Source organism: Pistacia vera, unplaced genomic scaffold, assembly GCF_008641045.1.
Source record: "Pistacia vera cultivar Batoury unplaced genomic scaffold, PisVer_v2 Contig512, whole genome shotgun sequence".
Taxonomy (NCBI): Eukaryota; Viridiplantae; Streptophyta; class Magnoliopsida; order Sapindales; family Anacardiaceae; genus Pistacia; species Pistacia vera.
The window spans coordinates 427,728-445,912 of NW_022196349.1; the positions used below are offsets into that span (position 1 = coordinate 427,728).

General features: G+C 36.5%; 2 protein-coding genes across 2 annotated transcripts; both read left to right on the top strand.

The window, feature by feature from the left end:
• Window positions 1–4,227: 4,227 nt before the first annotated feature.
• On the top strand, window positions 4,228–12,245 carry LOC116106388 (serine/threonine-protein kinase CTR1-like). The gene is made up of 16 exons (XM_031392756.1): window positions 4,228–5,475; window positions 6,164–6,462; window positions 6,556–6,700; window positions 7,090–7,205; window positions 7,672–7,863; window positions 8,147–8,152; window positions 8,313–8,752; window positions 8,868–8,908; window positions 9,808–9,876; window positions 10,156–10,256; window positions 10,342–10,426; window positions 10,522–10,620; window positions 10,714–10,782; window positions 11,430–11,561; window positions 11,861–11,955; window positions 12,149–12,245. The coding sequence occupies exons 1-16, from the start codon at window positions 4,720–4,722 to the stop codon at window positions 12,243–12,245; spliced, it is 2,742 nt and encodes a 913-aa protein (XP_031248616.1). The 5' UTR covers window positions 4,228–4,719.
• Window positions 12,246–14,452: 2,207 nt separating this feature from the next.
• On the top strand, window positions 14,453–15,091 carry LOC116106334. The gene has a single exon (XM_031392695.1). It carries the CDS (start codon window positions 14,453–14,455, stop codon window positions 15,089–15,091), a length of 639 nt encoding a protein of 212 aa, XP_031248555.1.
• Window positions 15,092–18,185: the final 3,094 nt, after the last annotated feature.

Consider the following 18,185-nt stretch of genomic DNA (forward strand, 5'->3'; position numbering starts at 1 on the left):
ATATTCAAATTAATTATTTATATTTTTATTAGGTTTTATTGCTTTGATGTTTACTTTGATATTTTAATTATTTTTAAGTGTAATTTTTATAAATGTTAAAATTATTTAAACATTTTTTACATAGATTTAATATATTTATATATATAAAAGTTACAATTAAAATATTAATCTAATAATATTTTTGGACCGATATTCTATTATGATCTTATTCTGTCAAATAATACTTAATAAGTTTCCAATTCAGTAAGAGAGAGATAGATAATTAAACACTCGTACGATGAGTTTGAATCCAACAAGTGTTAGTAAAATTCAAATTAAATTTTAATGTTGACATGGCAATACATGAATTCAAATAAAGACAAGTTGCATAGATAATTGATATCCATGTTTCTATTCTCGGCTACTGTTTTCTATAGGTTTTTAGGCCAAAATTTGACAATATATACTTTGAAATTTAAACAATTAGACCTCTATAGCACGCTATAATTATTATAATTTTTTGCCAACAATAGATTGACAAACGCACAATAATGTATATATTAAGCCATTTTTTTAAAATACAAAGACACCATACTTTGTATTAACAAAGATCTCTCCTCTAAAATCTCATCCACTCATCTCGCACCACAAAAGATATGCCATTTGTCACCTTTTAATGTTATTTTAAAAAGCATAATTAAGGGAATTAAAAAAAAAAAAAAAAATCCTTACATTCACACTACACTCATCAAATGGTTTGATACAATTAGTACCGGGCGCATTAAATCACTTCCCTTTGTATACAAGTGATACTTAAAAGAAATAAATTAAACTTAGCTTGGTTTGCATTTCAAGAAAGTGGGTGAATTTTTTTGCGGTTATTGTCTGCTTATCTTTTTATAGAAATCAGCAGTGCTGGAGATCTGTGTGTGTTCAATATATTTCTTATGCTTTCTTTAAATGGAAATACCTTTTGTTTATTGTACAATAAACCAACCACTTTAAGTCCAAGTGGGGGGTTTATTTATTCAGAAAATCCACCAATTAAAAACTAAACTTATGTGCTCCATTAGTAGGCCTAGTAGGGTCGACGCTTTAATACAAAAATATTGGACCAACCGAATATATAATGTCCAATCACATAATTAGTGCACCTATAAAGTAAGTTCTAATATATATATAAAAACAAAAACACTTGAAAGTATCTCTCCAAATTAATCATACTGATGCAAACTATGATGATTTGTACGGCGTTTAAGTTTAACACGAGGACCACGTTTTTTGCTTTTATTAATCACAACTAGTACACGGTTTTAGACTTTTAGTACATTGAACTGAGCACAAAACTGTCCAATGACTGATGATTACTTTATTATAAAGATAGACTACTCCAGAAGCTCTGCCTTTTGATGGAGTCATTCATAGTTTTCTGGCTCGCCTAAGTCTAACACTTGGGATGCTTTGCTGGGCTACAAAGACTCGTATTGCAGTGCATTTTATTATTTTAGTACCACTTAAAAAAACAAATAAATTATAAACTGAAAATGCTTTACCCAAAACAAAATCATGACCAGACTTGAATAAAAACTAGATTTAGTAGCTCATCAGGTGAACTCTCAGTCTCAGAACCAAACTATGCTGATTTCTCGGCTATAAAAACAAATTGATCATCTCCAAAACCGGATTTATCAGCTCCATCAGGAATTAATACACATTGTCATCAGCTCTCATGGCTATTCAGCTCAGTTTCTTCAGAAGGAAGCAGAAATGAAGTCATTAAAAACCCAAATGGCATCGCTTCAGCAGGAATATCTTAAGCAAAAACTCAGACAACCACAGACTTTCCCTGAAATGTCCTTAGTACCAAATCCTTTCGATTCCACAATAGTATAGCCACAACCCTCTTTTTCTCCTTTCCCAAAAATTAGCCAACCGTTGGTCTCACCTCATATACCTTCTGGTGCTTTTCAAGCTTTTGACAACACTGAACAGTTATATGCCAAGCTCCGCAAAGAATGTGATGAAAAGATCAAGCTGGAACGAGAACAAAAGAAGCGAGAAAAGTATTCTGCTAGACCGCAGACCCCATCTGCTGATATTCCTGACTCTTTCTCTTCCAGTCACTCAGATCCTCCATCTCCTAAGCCTCATCGTCCTTTATCTAAGGATAAGGCTCCAATGCACATAATAATGATGGAAGACCGCCAACCTTTTGCTAATCCTGACTCTTCAAAAAATCCCATCTCTTCCAATTTTATGAGCTCTTTTTTTAGAGACATGGCAGAAAGACAACGTCTTGCCACCTCGGGTCTTTCTCAGGATTCTCTATCTACCTTCCAAACAGAATCAGAAGTCGATAAACCTTCGACTGATGAATTATTTGAAAGTGACTTTGACTCCGACAGTGATACTTCTGATCAACATCCTCATGTTTATCCCCAACTGATGACCCATCAACCTGAATCGTTTAGACCACCCGTTGTTTCTGAGGTCGATGATGAGATGCTTGAAGGTGATGATTCCATTCTAGACTCTCTGCCTATGTATCGACAATCTCGTCATACTCCGGCTGAACATGACTTTTATACAGTTTCAGTAAAACTCCACATTTTTACCGTTGATGATCTTCCTCCACACAAATGGAGAACTCGAATATAAGATACAAAATTTTATGATCTGACAACCAACAATTTCAGGAATCAAGATATTAACTTATTATAATACATTATCATAAAATTAATATCTTTTATTGGAAATTTGTCGCGTTTTTTATTATTATAATTATATCATTGTGCACAAATAAGAAAGCAAATTTTCTAATAGTGACATGGGCAAGTCGTTCTCTGGCAGAAGGTCAGGAAAAAAAAAAAAAGGACAACGTGATTATTTTAGCATTGAGAATAGTTTTTTTGAAATAGTAAAAGTTGGGTGAGATTAGATTTGAAAATTAACATAAACACTATTTAAGTTTGTTAATTTACTAAATATTCCTATAATAAAATATTAAAAATTATAAAATATCTTCACTTATTTATTAAATATGGGCAGTCAGCACTACTATCGGAGGGTAGTCGGAGTCGCCGTGTCGATACATAATTGACTGGATATAGCCAGTCATGCACTGAGATGATTTTTTTCAGCTAGATCTATCGTAGATCTGACCGGAAAAGACTAGATTTAGCTGCGTTTGGTCGTCGTTATATGGCCGTCATTGACGACTAGCTACGGCCAAAGATCTGGTTGTCTTTGGTCGTAGATCTGGTTAGAAAAGGCTATATCAGAGTATTACATGCTAGATCTAGTCAGTAGTACACCAATATATTAGATTCCAGCCATCTTCGGGCAATAGTGGTCGGAATCTAATAAATATGGATGGTGGGAGTGCTTTTGTTAATTTTTAAACTTTTTTTGGAAGGTGTTTAGTTAAAATATTAAATAAATAAATTTAGGAGATTTAAAAATAATTAAATATAATATAATAATATTTTCATAATAAAAAAATAAATATGTATTTTAGAAATAATAGGGATAGGATAGTGGAAAATATTGAAACAATCATACAGTAATTTTAGTAAGACCACCCCTCAATATTCCAACAGTCAGCCAAACACACCCAAAGAAGAAAATTAAATATAACCTCTAGCTTATTTAATAAAGGACCTTAATCCAAACAAGGATAGATTAGGAATAATAGAAAAATGAGTAAATTAAAGTTATATCCAGCATCACGCATTCCAAGTGAATGTGAAGCAACAAGCAAGGTCTTAGCTAAAACCAATCCAAACTACCCTTTACAGCGGAGACAGCAAACTGTCACATGCCGTTGGACAAAAGCCAAACTGAAAGGAGATACGGGTCCAAACCCATAATTTGAAACGGGAATTAAGGGTATTTACGTCTTTTGACTCTCGCTTTTTCCCAATGACGATATTTCCATTACCCCAACTGCACATAACTCCAATTTTATAATATATTCCCTCGCAAAACCTGCGGCTAGAGAAACTTACTAACGTACGCCTGATGCGCCCTGTACATCTCTGCCACAAATGCTTACGTGGCGCAAAGACTTTCGTACTAAATTTTACGTGTGCTCTAGGTGCGCATTCACGCCTATGCGCCCGATAGCGTCTCTCGCGTATAATATTTTTTTCAATTTCCCACCTATTCATCCTCTCTTCACTCTCTCTCTCTCTCTCTCGTGCTTAAAATACTATCTCAAAACTTAACACACCATTTGCTCTCTCTCTTTCCCTCTCCTCTACTCTCTGACTCTCCATTACATAACCGCCGCTTGTTTTTGGTTTCCCTGGTAAAGACCTTTTCACACTGTCTCAAAACTTGCGACTTCACATGCTTTATATATACATCAACTGAATCTACGTACTTTGTTCGGAAGCTTTTCTCAAAGTTACGTTTTTCATGGATATATAGAGTTTAATATATCGAGTTTTCTAAGAAGCAATCAGTTCGGAAGTTGTTTCTGTATTATGTTATATTATTGTTCTTGAGAGTTTCAGGTTTGAATCAGAAGAAGGCGGAATGTGCTTTTGATTTCGTATCTTGAGCCCGATCATCGTTATTATTATTATTGTTATTAATATTAATATTATTATTGTATCGTGTGATTTGGTGTAAGACGATCAACTGAAGAAGAGAAAGCTGAAAATTGTGGGAGCAAGTAGGTGGTATAGTGTGCGTGGGGGTGTGAGTGGAGTGAGTTCGTGAGTCTCGTGAAGAAAAATGCCTCATAGAACGACTTACTTCTTCCCCAGGCAATTTCCGGATCGTGGATCCGATGCATCCTCAAGCAAGCAAGTAGTAGAGAATCACGAGAAGAAGTCTGTGAAAGAAACTTTTAACATTGAAAATGACCGAAAGTCATCCTCAACGACCACAAAGAACTTCAAGACTTCAGCTCTATCAGATCTCTTCACGAGTGGTGACGAAAAGTTTCAAATAAAAAAGCAGCAATTTTCTGCCTTTTGCGACTGGTTGACAGAGAAAAAGGGACCAGAGAGATCTTCTCACGTGAAATCAAGGCCATATTTCAGTGATGAAGATCGTGAGCCCTTGTTACCAACTCCTGAATCCGTGTCCGCGCCGGTACCTGTATCCGTACCCGCACCCGCGCCCGTACCTGTAACAGAGACTACTGTCATCGTTGATGACAGGAACTTTGATCACCAGGTGTCATTGCCGAGGTTGTCCAGTACTGGGAGCAGTTATGCGGGGAGCTTATTTTCTGGGACTACTGTAGATGGAATTTTTTCTAGTGATGTTAAGGACACGTCCACTCGCATGTCCACGACTAGACCGGAGGTGGAGGAAGAAGAAGAGAGTAAAGACAGCTTGGCCCAGAGGACGAAGGAGAGTTATATGCTGCAGCTTGCGTTGGCTCGCAGGCTTACTTCGCAAGCAAGTCTTGTTAGTGAGCATGAGATTTTGCAGGAGTGCCTCCCGGTTGCTGATGCTCAAACTGTCTCTTACCGTCTATGGGTATGTTCTCACTCTCACTCATTATGAAATGATTATCTTTCTGGGAGGGGAACACTCATTATGAAATGATTATGTTTCTGGGAGGGGAACATATCCAAGTAACATTACCGTTCTGAAGGAACTGGCTTAGGCTATCTTGCTGGGCAAACTTTATCGCCACCTCAACCTCTGATCATCTTCCGGCAGATAATGGGTGATCCAAAGGTTAATCCGACACTATTAACCTAACTTTTGGGAAGGTCAACCTTGGGTTGAGTAAAGATTAACATTAATATTTTAGTTCATCCATAGTAACCAAATTACTCTGGGGAGTTACGCTACCTTGCCGGAGTTTTGTTATCTCCTATCAACCACTGGATGATCCCTTAAAAGATTAAGGCAGCAGTCTGATATGGGTAATTAGTACCCCTGTACCATAAATACTCCCCTTCCCTGAGAAAACTAATAACCTTAGGTACTAAAAAGGAAAAAAGAACTCACCATTTATTTTTAGCGTTATTTATAGCTCAGCCTTGAAAGTTTTTTTGATAGCTGAGGCTCTTGAAAGTGTGCTATTTTTTGTTATTGGCAAAAACCCTGTTTTTGATTAATACTTTATTGCTGCTATTCCTCTGTGTCTGTGTATATGAACTAAATAACGAGGTTTTCTAAGTTTTACTTAGTAATTCACTACCATTTTGCTTCTCAGGTAAGTGGTTGCTTGTCATACAGTGACAAGATATCCGATGGATTTTACAACATTTTGGGGATGAACCCGCATCTGTGGGTGATGTGCAACGATTCAGAGGAAGGAAAGCGGCTGCCATCTTTGGTGTCGCTTCAAGAAATCGAACCTACTGAAACCACCATGGAAGTGGTTCTTATTGATAGACATGGTGACACCCGCCTCAAGGAGCTTGAAGACAGAGCTCAGGAATTATATTGTGCTTCTGAAAACACCTTGGTCTTGGTGGAGAAACTTGGCCAACTTGTTGCTATCTGCATGGGGTAAGTTTGGAAATCCTTCTTAATTTGCTTCATGTTTGAATCTTTTGTTTTTCTCGTTCGATATTCAGGGTATCAAATCTGTTTAATTTTTAGAGGAACTTTCCCGTTGGAGCAAGGTGATCTCCACAAGCGCTGGAAATTAGTTAGCAGGAGATTGAGAAGATACCGTAAGTGTATAGTGATACCTATTGGCAGTCTAACTACGGGACTGTGCAGGCATCGAGCAGTTTTATTCAAGGTAAACATAACACCTTTCTTTTTTCTTATATATATTATTTTTCTTTTCTAAGCTTACAGCACCTGAAAACTATTACTGAAAGAGGGTAATACAGTTGGTTGATGTTTATATTTTATCAAATTAACCTGATTTAAATGAGAGTATATATAGTGGCGAAAAAATTAATGTGAACAACTGCTACTCACTTTTGCAATGTAATTAAGTAAATAAAAATTTTGATCTGTGAATGTAGATGTGCATGTCAGCATGTGCATTTGTGTAAGAATGGCATGATCATCCTTTGAAGGCAGGTATAAGGAGTCCATACTGTTCTAATTAATAAACAGAAAAAAGAAAAAGTCTTTCATCATCATTGATAACTAATAGGTGATGTGTTTTCACATATGCAGAAATTGGCAGACTGCATAGGTTTACCATGTCGGATAGCTCGTGGTTGCAAGTATTGTGAAGCAGATCACAGGTCTTCTTGCCTTGTTAAAATAGAGGATGACAGGCAGTCTTTAAGGTTGAATATTTTAGCTGTTGTTATTGGCTTCCTTTTCAAACTAAATGCTGAAGTTTTAGTTGGAATTTAATTTGGCTGCTATTGGATTCAGAATTTGATATTCCCTTTTAAAGTTCTAAATCACATTATTTATTATCTAAACTTTGTTATATGTTTTGTTCTAGATGATTTGGACCATTGCAATAGGATGATTTGGCTTAGGTTAATGAAATACGTGAAATGAGAAAAGGATCACTAACAACTGATAAAAGAGTAAACCTAATGTTTATGAGAACTTCCATTTTTAAGTTAAATATAACCAAAACCTTAGCCAGCTAAAAAAAGTCATGTACTGAATCTAGGGTAAGATGGGTTGAGTTTTTATGCGTTTGAGGATTTTACAAAGTACTCCATTTTTTTTGTCTTATTTTTATTATATGTCTTTAGCGGTATCTTTCTGTTGTTTACTTACTTTTAATATTGACAGGGAGTATGTAGTTGATCTGGTTGGGGAACCGGGAAATGTCCATGGTCCAGATTCTTCAATTAACGGAGGAATTTTTTCTTCAATGCCATCTCCGCTTCAATTTTCCCATTTAAAAGAATTCCAACAACCGTATACTGATACGGATTCAAAGAACTCTAGCACTTTCCCTGAAAACCATCTGTACTCAGGTATGTCACATTTTGTATAATAGGGATTTTTTTTCCTATTACTTCACGCAGTTAAGAATGTTAAAAAAACTTAATGAACCGGGCTGGAGGCATTGCCATAATTATTTTGCTTCTACTAGATTAGCTGGCATTATTGTGGTTGATGATGATTGTTCATTTCTTCCATATGATAATGCACACTGTGTGCAATTGAAAGCACACGAGATTTACCAGTGGCTTTAAATTACTCTAGAACATTTTTTTTATGGTTTTTAATCTATATAAAGTGGGATGTAAAAACCTCCAAGTTATGAGTAATTGAAAGCACACATGAGATTTACCAGTGGCTTTAAATTACTCTAGAGCATTTCTATATGTTTTTTAATCTATATAAAGTGGGATGTAAAAACCTCCAAGTTATGACAATGCTGCTTGTAGCCATCTGAATACTGGATCTCTCTCTCTTGCAGTAAGCGAGGAAGGACAACAGTTGAAGGATACTGGTTTATTTGAAAGTCCAAAGGGTTTTATCAATGCTCCTGTTGAACAAGCTAGTCCTGAAAAGGATTCATCTCTGGTGCCTCTGAAATTGGAAGGGAACCCTGATGCTTTGGGTGTTGCTGCTGGGGAGCTGATAAATGAATATCCTGGACTGGCTGAGAAAAATGTTATTATACAGTCATACAAAAGGGAGATTATTGCGTCTGGAAGTTCAATTAGAAATAAGGTTGTCAAGCAACCTAAAACAAACTTGTCCAGTCAGCCGGTTAAAGAGGATGAGAGTAAACTTGAGAAACGAGGCATATTTCCGGCAACAACCAACGCAAGATACTTGAATCTGGAGCCTTCTCTTGCAATGGACTGGCTTGAGATCGGATGGGATGAATTACATATCAAGGAGCGAGTTGGTGCTGGTATGTCCTATTCTTTTCTTATTTACTATAGCTTTACTTTTTTGAAGCATGTGAATCTTAAGCTTCTCTCAAAGAGCAATCGTTGAAGAACAATGCCTGTCTTTGCTCCTTGTAGGCTCATTTGGGACAGTGCATCGTGCTGAATGGCATGGATCGGTTAGTATTTCATACCTTATCATTTCATATTTTATTTAGAGTTCTATGGAAGATAAGTTGATTTGTCATTCTGGTGCAGAGTGCAATCACTATACTGAATCTGTGATATTTTGAGCTATAAGATGTCTAACCATGTGCTGTATTTATGTGAGCTTGTTGATTTTTCTATATTGCTTATCTGTAGCTGGTCACTTTAAGCAATGACAGAGTCTTTACCCTTTATAAATCCCTTTTAGTGTCTCAGCCTCGAAGTGCAAAAAGGACTCCACTTCACAGCAAAAAGTTAAAATTTCGTCAAAACTTTATAGCAATATTTTGTCAAACATGTAGGGTTGAACTGATGAAATAAGTTTCATGGGACATGATAGAATCCCCTTACGAGAATAAATGGGTCTTATGCTGGGGAACCTAATAAACATTAACTACAGTAAAAAGAATTGACAGTTGCATATTCTTGTGCTTAACCCTTCACCAGGTAAGCAGAATCCAATTCTTGTTCCATGAAGGTAGTTGGCTAGTTATTTAGTTCGGTCATTATCCTGTCAAATTGAGGACGTATACATCTTGGTCTCAGGGGTTTCCTTGTGATGTTTCACCATTTCAATGATTGACTGTTCCTTCAAAACTGAATTATTTCTTTCAAGTCAACATCTGTTTTAAAATGTAAGTCATGAATGCTGTATCTCTATGTGGTTTTTCCATTTTTATTTACTGTTCAGGGTCCTTATGTAAATGTTTCAAAATAATTAATTCATACAGACAAGTTTCTTCCTTCTGTAGTTATCTCTTACTGAAATATGAAATCTCCACTTGGCAGTTTTATCAAATATTTTGTCTATGTTTTCCTTTTGTTCTGCTTTCTTGATTTCTTAATGTATTTCATCATTCTCTGAATGTAGGACGTTGCTGTCAAGGTATTGACAGTTCAAGATTTTCACGATGATCAGTTGAAGGAGTTTTTGAGGGAGGTATGTACTGTTAAAGTGTTTTGATTTGCCTAAGGTGATTTTGATCATTCCTACATTCTGAGGTTGTCAACTGTTGCATGTTGTGTTACCTGTTTCTACTGTCAAAATACATTAATGCGTCTTGTTTCAGTTTTCACTTTCAAAGCCAGTTTATAGAATGTGCAATATATATACATACTGGAACATGACTGTATGCATTGCTTATCAGTAAATCATTTGATTTTGAGCCCCTTTTCTAACAATGTCTTTCTGTATGGCTATTTTTACGTTATTTTGCAGGTTGCGATTATGAAACGTGTCCGGCATCCAAATGTTGTTCTTTTCATGGGTGCGGTTACAAAGCGTCCTCATCTGTCAATTGTGACAGAATATCTGCCAAGGTGAAAAAACTAAGCTTTCTACATGGAAATTGATTTGATATGTTCTGAACCAAAACATTTGAGATTCTTGATTTTTGTGGAGCAGGGGTAGTTTATACCGCCTCATCCATAGGCCAACTGGAGGGGAAATGCTCGATCAAAGGAGGCGGCTACGCATGGCATTGGATGTGGTATGCAACAATTATTGTAAATGTTTTGTCTTAATCTAACTGCCGGAATGCTTTCTATTAGAAAATACTGTATTTATGTTGTGTGCTCGAATCAGGCCAAGGGACTCAACTATCTTCATAATCTAAACCCTCCTATACTTCATTGGGACCTTAAATCACCAAACTTGCTGGTTGACAAAAATTGGACTGTGAAGGTATGATAATTTTTTCCCCCAATTCTAACATTCTGGGAAAAATTTTTGGTTGGCTTATTAAGTGCGGAACTTCATCTTGTATTTCATTCTCAGGTCTGTGATTTTGGATTGTCCAGATTCAAAGCGAATACTTTCATATCATCGAAATCTGTTGCGGGGACTGTAAGTATCTTTCTCTATCAAAAGGTTAACTGATAAGTGAATATGGTTCAAAAGGTGTTTGTGTCAAAGTCATTAGCAAAAATTTTCATCCTTGTCCTCTGTAATCTAAATGTCACCTTTAATCCTACGTCAATGTGCACCCCAGAACTATAGTTGAGTGATAATCGTTTTAGATTGGGGTTGATTGTTGTGGTTCTAATGTCTTGATTTATCTATATGAAAAAGTGTTCTGCTGTTCGAATAACCAATAGGGATACTTGATTTTGAGTGAGTGACAGCATGCCTGGTCTTGCTTGTTGACGGAGAGGAGTAACGGGTTGGTTGTTCAGTGATGTAATATCATCTTATCTTGTAGTATTGAAATGGCAGAATACAGAACTGAGGATTGGTGGTTTCCTACTTGAGCGGAATGCATTCGAACCCAACATAAGCTTGATTTATATTGTGAAGAGAGAACAATCTCATTTATCACTATTGATCTATTTCCTTTATTTGTGATGATGGTTACCAAATGTTTATACCTGTCAACTGTAGGCTTGATTTTCATACTGCTTGAATAGCCAGAGATTTCCATCAACATCTTGCAGGTTGAAAGTTTTCTTCGCAGCACATCAATCAGCATGTAACTCTGTTGCTTTTATTTTCAGCCTGAGTGGATGGCTCCAGAATTCCTTCGAGGAGAGCCCTCAAATGAGAAGTCTGATGTTTACAGTTTTGGAGTGATCCTGTGGGAACTTGTGACAATGCAACAGCCTTGGAATGGGCTTAGTCCAGCCCAGGTATGATAAACTAGCATTAGGAATTTGTGTTTGACTAAGTCTGAATGATGCTGTTTCTCTTCTTGTTCTTTCTCCTATTCTTCTTCATGATAATTTGTTTCTCTTCGGTGTATCTTTCTAACTACATCATTAATGTGTCATTATTTTGTTTAAGTCATTATTTTGCCCAAGTTATGATTATAACAAGACAACACCTGGTGGACGGTGAAATGATTTGTGTCCGACTAGCTTTATTATTATTGTTTTTTAATTTTGTTTTCAAATTGATATTGATACAACATAACAATGCAAATTTTCAGGTAGTTGGAGCTGTTGCTTTCCAGAACAGAAGGCTTGCAATCCCACCGAACACATCCCCCGTATTGGCTTCCCTCATGGAATCTTGCTGGTCTGAGTAAGTGTGCTCAAGTCTCGTAGTCTTACATTATACATTGCTAAGATTATCATCAATTAACAGCAAGGAACATTCAAACTCTTGCAAAACTTTGTATGTCTTGTTTTTGTAGAATTTAAACTTGAAGATTTTGGTCAAGTTCAAAATAGTTGAAAAAGAGTTCTGATAGTTGCTAATTTCTGGTCTTTGACAGTGAACCTGCTCAACGCCCATCTTTTGCTAATATAGTAGAGTCACTAAAGAAGTTGTTGAAGTCTCCAATCAAGTTGATACAAATGGGTGGACAATAATGACAGAAGCCACAATCACACATATTTAAAATATAAATAAGCTTGATTGGGAGATTTAAATAACCCATAGAAGCTCAAAGGAAGCCCTAGAAATTATGTTATACTAACAGGCCAGTGTAGATGTGTTGCTTATCTAACCCATTTTGGAAGGCAGAAAAACCCCCTATTAAAACTGAAGCCTGTAAATGTAAAAATGCAGGGTCCTCTACGTTTACATAGGTATATCTATCTGGCAGCCTTCTCTGGCAAGTTGTTCCTCAATTTCAATCCGAAGTTTTTATAAATTTGGATCTACTTATATGTGTTGTAATACTTATTCTGCATCCGGACTGTAATCAGTATATCTGGTTCTCCATATCCATCCCCTTGATGATAATGTTGTTAAAATAACGGGACTTAATAAGCAAATTATAATTTGCATATAATTAGTTATTCCCTCTAGGCAAAGCTTCTTGTATTCCCCTTTGTTGATGGTTTAATAATTAGTGACTATGTTATTATTATTATTATTATTATATTTTTTATTGAATTCTGTACTGTAAACTAAATCAATAAATTGATTATTGATACAATCCCTGCGAAGATACATAAGAATAGTTGAGGGATGAAGATATTAACTTAATGCGATCAACAACATATTTTTGGCCTTAACAAAAATCTTCAAATTTAGAAACCCTAGGTAAGTAAATTTAATTTCCTTTAAAAATAGCATGATTTTCATATTATTAGAAACCTACATCCAACCAGTGTTTTAAAACCTAGCTTGACTTGGTCGGTTGAACCAGGACTTGGGCTTTCATTGAGTTGGATTATCAATTTTACTATTCATCAAAAACTTTAAAAATTAAGACGATGATCCGTGAACAATTGAAGGTTGAAATGTTGGGGACTTTGAAGAGGAAGGGTTGGTAAGTGGAAAAATGGTGACAGAGGTGATTTTCGGTGAGTGAATCAATTGGAAATATCAAGACAACAACGAGCTATTATTGGTGATTGGCGATGCGAATGAGGGAGGGGTGAGGTAGGTTTTGAACAAGAGGTTGAAGGGAGAGTTTTCGTGGTGATGGGAAGTATTGTTGTCGTCGAAAACAAGTCCTATTTCCTTGGATTGTCGACGTCGATGAATGTGTTTGAGGTTTTTTAAAAGATTTCAACTTATATGTAATTTTCAACAGTGTTTTATTGAATTTCAAACTTTTAAGTATTGGTTTCATGCACCGGTTAACCCGGGATTCGGCCACTTTACCGTACTTCACCGCGGGTTTGTTATTAAAACACATTCCAACCCGTACTCTATAAACGATGTTTCAAGCTCTGTTTTAAAAACTGGATCGGACTGGGACTCGGGGCCTTCTCCGGGTTGGTTCACTCTTTTTAACTATTTAAAGTTTAAAATATAACAAACACACCCCTGATTAATACCATCAGTCCCTGAAGGTTTCAAATCTAGCAAACACACCTTCTGGTCAAATGCAAATCGGTAATGACCTCCCATTTTCCGGCGACCTTCCACCTTCCCTTATTGTCGGAAACCACCTTCTGAGTTCTGACTTTCTCCGGTGCTGTCACGCTTCATCTCCAGCCGCAGCGTGATGTTTTGTTGTCCACCTTCGCCGCGAGATTTTTCTTCAATTTCTCGGCATTGATCGGCCTTCTCTAGCATCGACAGGCTTCCTCAGCCACCGATCTACCTTATCCCAAGCTCTCTTGCCGTCGTTCACGAAGATCCAGTCATCTCACAAAAAAAAAACAACCGCGACTAGTGACTTTACCACCGATCTGCCATTTTTCGGCGATGCCTCTACTTGCTAGCTGCTGATTCGCCCTCCCTATCATTCGATCTACCCTCCTTGGTGTGTCGCCGCTGCTCTCCCAATCGATCATCGATTTGCATTTGATCAGGGTTGTGTTTGCTAGATTTCAAACCTTTAGAATCTGATGGTAATTATTAAGGATGTTTTTGTTAGATTTTAAACCTGTCAAACTATCGGTTCAACCGACGGTCCAATTGGTTGGACCGGTTGAACCGTGACCTGGCCATTAGAGGGTTTGCCCTTTTCAAGTTGAAAAAGAGAACGCTAGTTGGGTCCCACTCGTCGGAATTCCTGGTCAACCAATGATCCCCTTCTGAAAATCCCATCAAAACCCCGAATTCAGCAAAAACCTGCTTCACCGTTTCAAAACCAAATTTAGGGATTGAAAAAAAGATGTGGACTGATATTCTTCTGCAAGCAGTGCTGATTTTAGTATCAGTGTTTATGTTCTTAGCTATGTACGACATCCCACAGAAGTTCTTAACGAAGCTGCGCTTCCGTAACCGCGCCGATCTTCAAGCAAAGCGCCATTTTGTTGTCGGTGCCCAGCTCTTAGCCCAAGCCAAATCTTCCAAGACTTCCCCATCTTCCGCCGCCTCATTAGCCAAACAAGCCGAAGCAGAAGCCGACAAGGCTATATCTCTAGACCCTAAGGACGCCGCATCGCACATCTTGAAAGCTTTGGTGCTGGATCTCCAGGGTTTCAAGACGTCGGCTCTCGACTCGCTTGACGTCGCTCTCTCAAATCCGGCCGTCAAAAGTTTGACCGACGGAGAGAAGGGTGATGCACTATTCAAGAGAGCGGAGGTGAAAGTTGCGATGAGCCGGCGAGGTCGAGTTGACCCGGCAATTGAGGATCTGAATGAAGCCGTGAGGCTGGGTTGTGACGGCGTGAGAGTGTTTTGTTTGTTGGGAGAGTGCTACGAGGCTAAGAAGCTGGGTGAAGAGGCTAAGATGGCTTATGAAGCGGCTTTGAAGGCGGAACCGAGTTCGACCGCCGCTCAAGCCGCGTTGGCCCGCTTAGGGTCGTAGTGAAAACTGCTAAATCTTATTCTTCGAATACTAGTTTCTCTAATGCTTTGAAAGTGTTGATGAGCAGTTCGTGAATACTGAGTAACTATAACATAGTCATGGCGATTGTATCAATAATTGCTAAATTGATTTGGAAGATGCTCAGTGAGAGATGGGTGTTTTGTTTGAGAAAGTTTTGGAATGTAATTCTTATTATAAGCATTGTTTAGTTTCTTCAGCCAGAGACTCCATGATCCAAGCTAGAATAAAAAGGGTCAATTTGTTATATGTACTACGCAATGGCAATTACACAATTCCATTCCATTAGCTCAGTCTATTTCCCTTATCTTGAATAAATTAGATACATCTTGTACAGATTCATTTCTTGTCAAAACTCCGGGGATTTCTATCACTTGGAATATCATTCTTAGAGGATTCAATCCAACTAATAGAACAAAGAAAGCACTAAAACACTGTAAGTTAGATAAACCAGTTTCAGTGAGAACTATCACTAGAATTCTTCCCCCTTTCTACTCTTCCCTTGTGCTTCCACCGGGCTTTTCATTCTGATTTATAGATACCTGAGGATGAACGAGAAAGCTGGGGCAAAAAATTCATTCTATAATCGACCCAATAAATTACATCCAAAAATTCAAAATCATTAACAACAAGAGAGTTCTCTGCGTGCTCAGCAAGCTACCAGTTTAATACCAATGCCATTCTGCTTGATTGAGGTTGACTTCGTGCTCCCCAAGACTCGAATAAGCCATCCCATTCCCATCTCCTTGGGGATCAAATACATTATTTTACAAATATCACTACTTTATTTTTATTTATTAACTCCCAGCAAGCAAGCAAGTCTTCTGATATACAAAAGCTCCATCACATTCAACAACTTAATCGTCAATCAAACCCTGAAATCAGAATAAAAAAATTAATTCCACTCCAAGGCCCATGTTCAAAATCTGTTCTTGACTTTGACCCACTTACCGACCAAGAAGCTTCCCACCATCAATTTCTACCTCTATCATTACGATGTTGATGACTCTGACCTTAATTAGTCGTAATCTAATGACCCGTGTGTGTCCATATTGAGAGCCATTCGATTTTTTTATACACGTCTGCCACGGGCACGTGCTCGGGCCTTTCATTTCTATTATTTTTTGACTATCGCGCCTCCTAATTGTAATGAATAATTGTGTATTCCGGTAATCTGCAGTTGTTTTTTTTAAAACAATACAAATTATTATTTATATTTTTATTAGTTTTCTTTCTATAAGGGACCGTTTTGTTTCATATTTCATATCCTATTTCAATCATATTTCTAAAATAATTATTTGTTTCATTATTCTCAAAATACTATTATATTTTCTTAACTATTTTAAATCCCTAAGTTTATTAATTTAATTAAACACTCTCAGAAAAAAGTTTAAAATTAACAAAAACACTTTTATCTATCCCATTATCAAATTCTGGTCACTATCATCAGAGGTGACCGAAATCTAGTATAATAGCCACACTACCAGCTGGATCTACCGTAACCGATAGTGTGCCGATCTATCATTTTTCAGCAATCCAATTCAAAGATCTGCCGTTGATCTTTTGCCATAGCGGTCGCAACGATGACGATCTTTGACTGTCGTTGAGAGCCAGAAAGGCCGTATATCTGACATTTTCCAACCAGATTCATGGTAAATTTAGCCGAAAAAAGTCACATTGGCACACAACGGCCAATCTGGCCGATCGTGCGTCGTAACGCCAGATTCCGACAGAGTGGGTCGGATCTGGCAACTGTGATGGGGGTGTTTTTGTTTATTTATAAAAATTTTATATATTGGGGTGTTTAGTAAATTAGCAAACCTAGAGAAGTGTTTTTATTTTTTTCAAATTCTATCTCGTTTTCTCACCAAACTTTAAAAATATCAAAATCCTATCTAAATAATGAAACAAACGAAAATGTTTTAATTATTTTTAAGTGTAATTTTATAAATCTAAAATTATTTAAACATTTTTAACATAGATTAATATATTTTATATATATAAAGTTACAATTAATATTAATCTAATAATTTTTGGACCGATATACTATTATGATCTTATTCTGTCAAATAATACTTAATAAGTTTCCAATTCAGTAGAGAAGATAGATAATTAAACACTCGTACGATGAGTTTGAATCCAACAATATTAGTAAAATTCAAATTAAATTTAACGTTGACATGGTAATACATGAATTCAAATCAGACAAGTTGCATAGATCATCGATATCCATGTTTCTATTCTCGGCCACTGTTTTCTATAGGTTTTTAGGCCAAAATTTGACATATATACTTTGACATTTAAACAATTAGACCTCTATAGAACGCTATAATTATTATAATTGTTTGCCAACAATAGATTGACAAACGCACAATAATGTATATATTAAGCCATTTTTTTAAAATACAAAGACCCCATACTTTGTATTACAAAGATCTCTCCTCTAAAATCTCACCATCATCTCGCACCACAAAGATATGCCATTTGTCACCTTTTAGTGTTATTTTAAAAGCATAATTAAGGGAATTAAAAAAAAAAAAATTCTTAGATTCCACTGCACTCATCAATATGTTTGATACAATTAGTACCGCCGCGCATTAAATCACTTCCCTTTGTATACAAGTGATGCTAAAATAAAAAATAACTTAGCTTGGTTTGCATTTCAAGAAAGTCGGTGAAATTTTATGCGTCTATTGTCTCCTTCACTTTTTATAGAAATCAGCAGTGCTGGAGATCTGTATGTGTTCTATATATTTCTTATGATTTCTTTAAATGGAAATACCTTTTGTTTATTGTACAATAAACCATCACTTTAAGTCCAAGTGGGGGGTTATTTATTCAGAAAATCCACCAATTAAAAACTAACCTTATGGCTCCTTAGTAGGCCTAGTAGGGTCGCGCTTTAATTACAAAATATTGGACCAACCGATATATAATGTCCAATCACATAATTATGCACCTATAAATAAGTTCTAATATTATATAAAACAAAACACGAAACTTGAAAGTATCTCTCCAAATTAATCATACTGATGCAAACTATGATGATTTGTACGGCGTTTAAGTTTAACACGAG

Excerpts from the sequence above, each read along its gene's own strand:
- LOC116106334 (XM_031392695.1), top strand. The coding sequence starts at position 14,453 with ATGTGGACTGATATTCTTCTGCAAGCAGTGCTGATTTTAGTATCAGTG.
- LOC116106388 (XM_031392756.1), top strand. The coding sequence starts at position 4,720 with ATGCCTCATAGAACGACTTACTTCTTCCCCAGGCAATTTCCGGATCGT. Across the intron at positions 6,701-7,089 it reads ATCGAGCAGTTTTATTCAAG|AAATTGGCAGACTGCATAGG; the intron begins GTAAACATAACA and ends TCACATATGCAG. Across the intron at positions 10,257-10,341 it reads GTGACAGAATATCTGCCAAG|GGGTAGTTTATACCGCCTCA; the intron begins GTGAAAAAACTA and ends TTTGTGGAGCAG.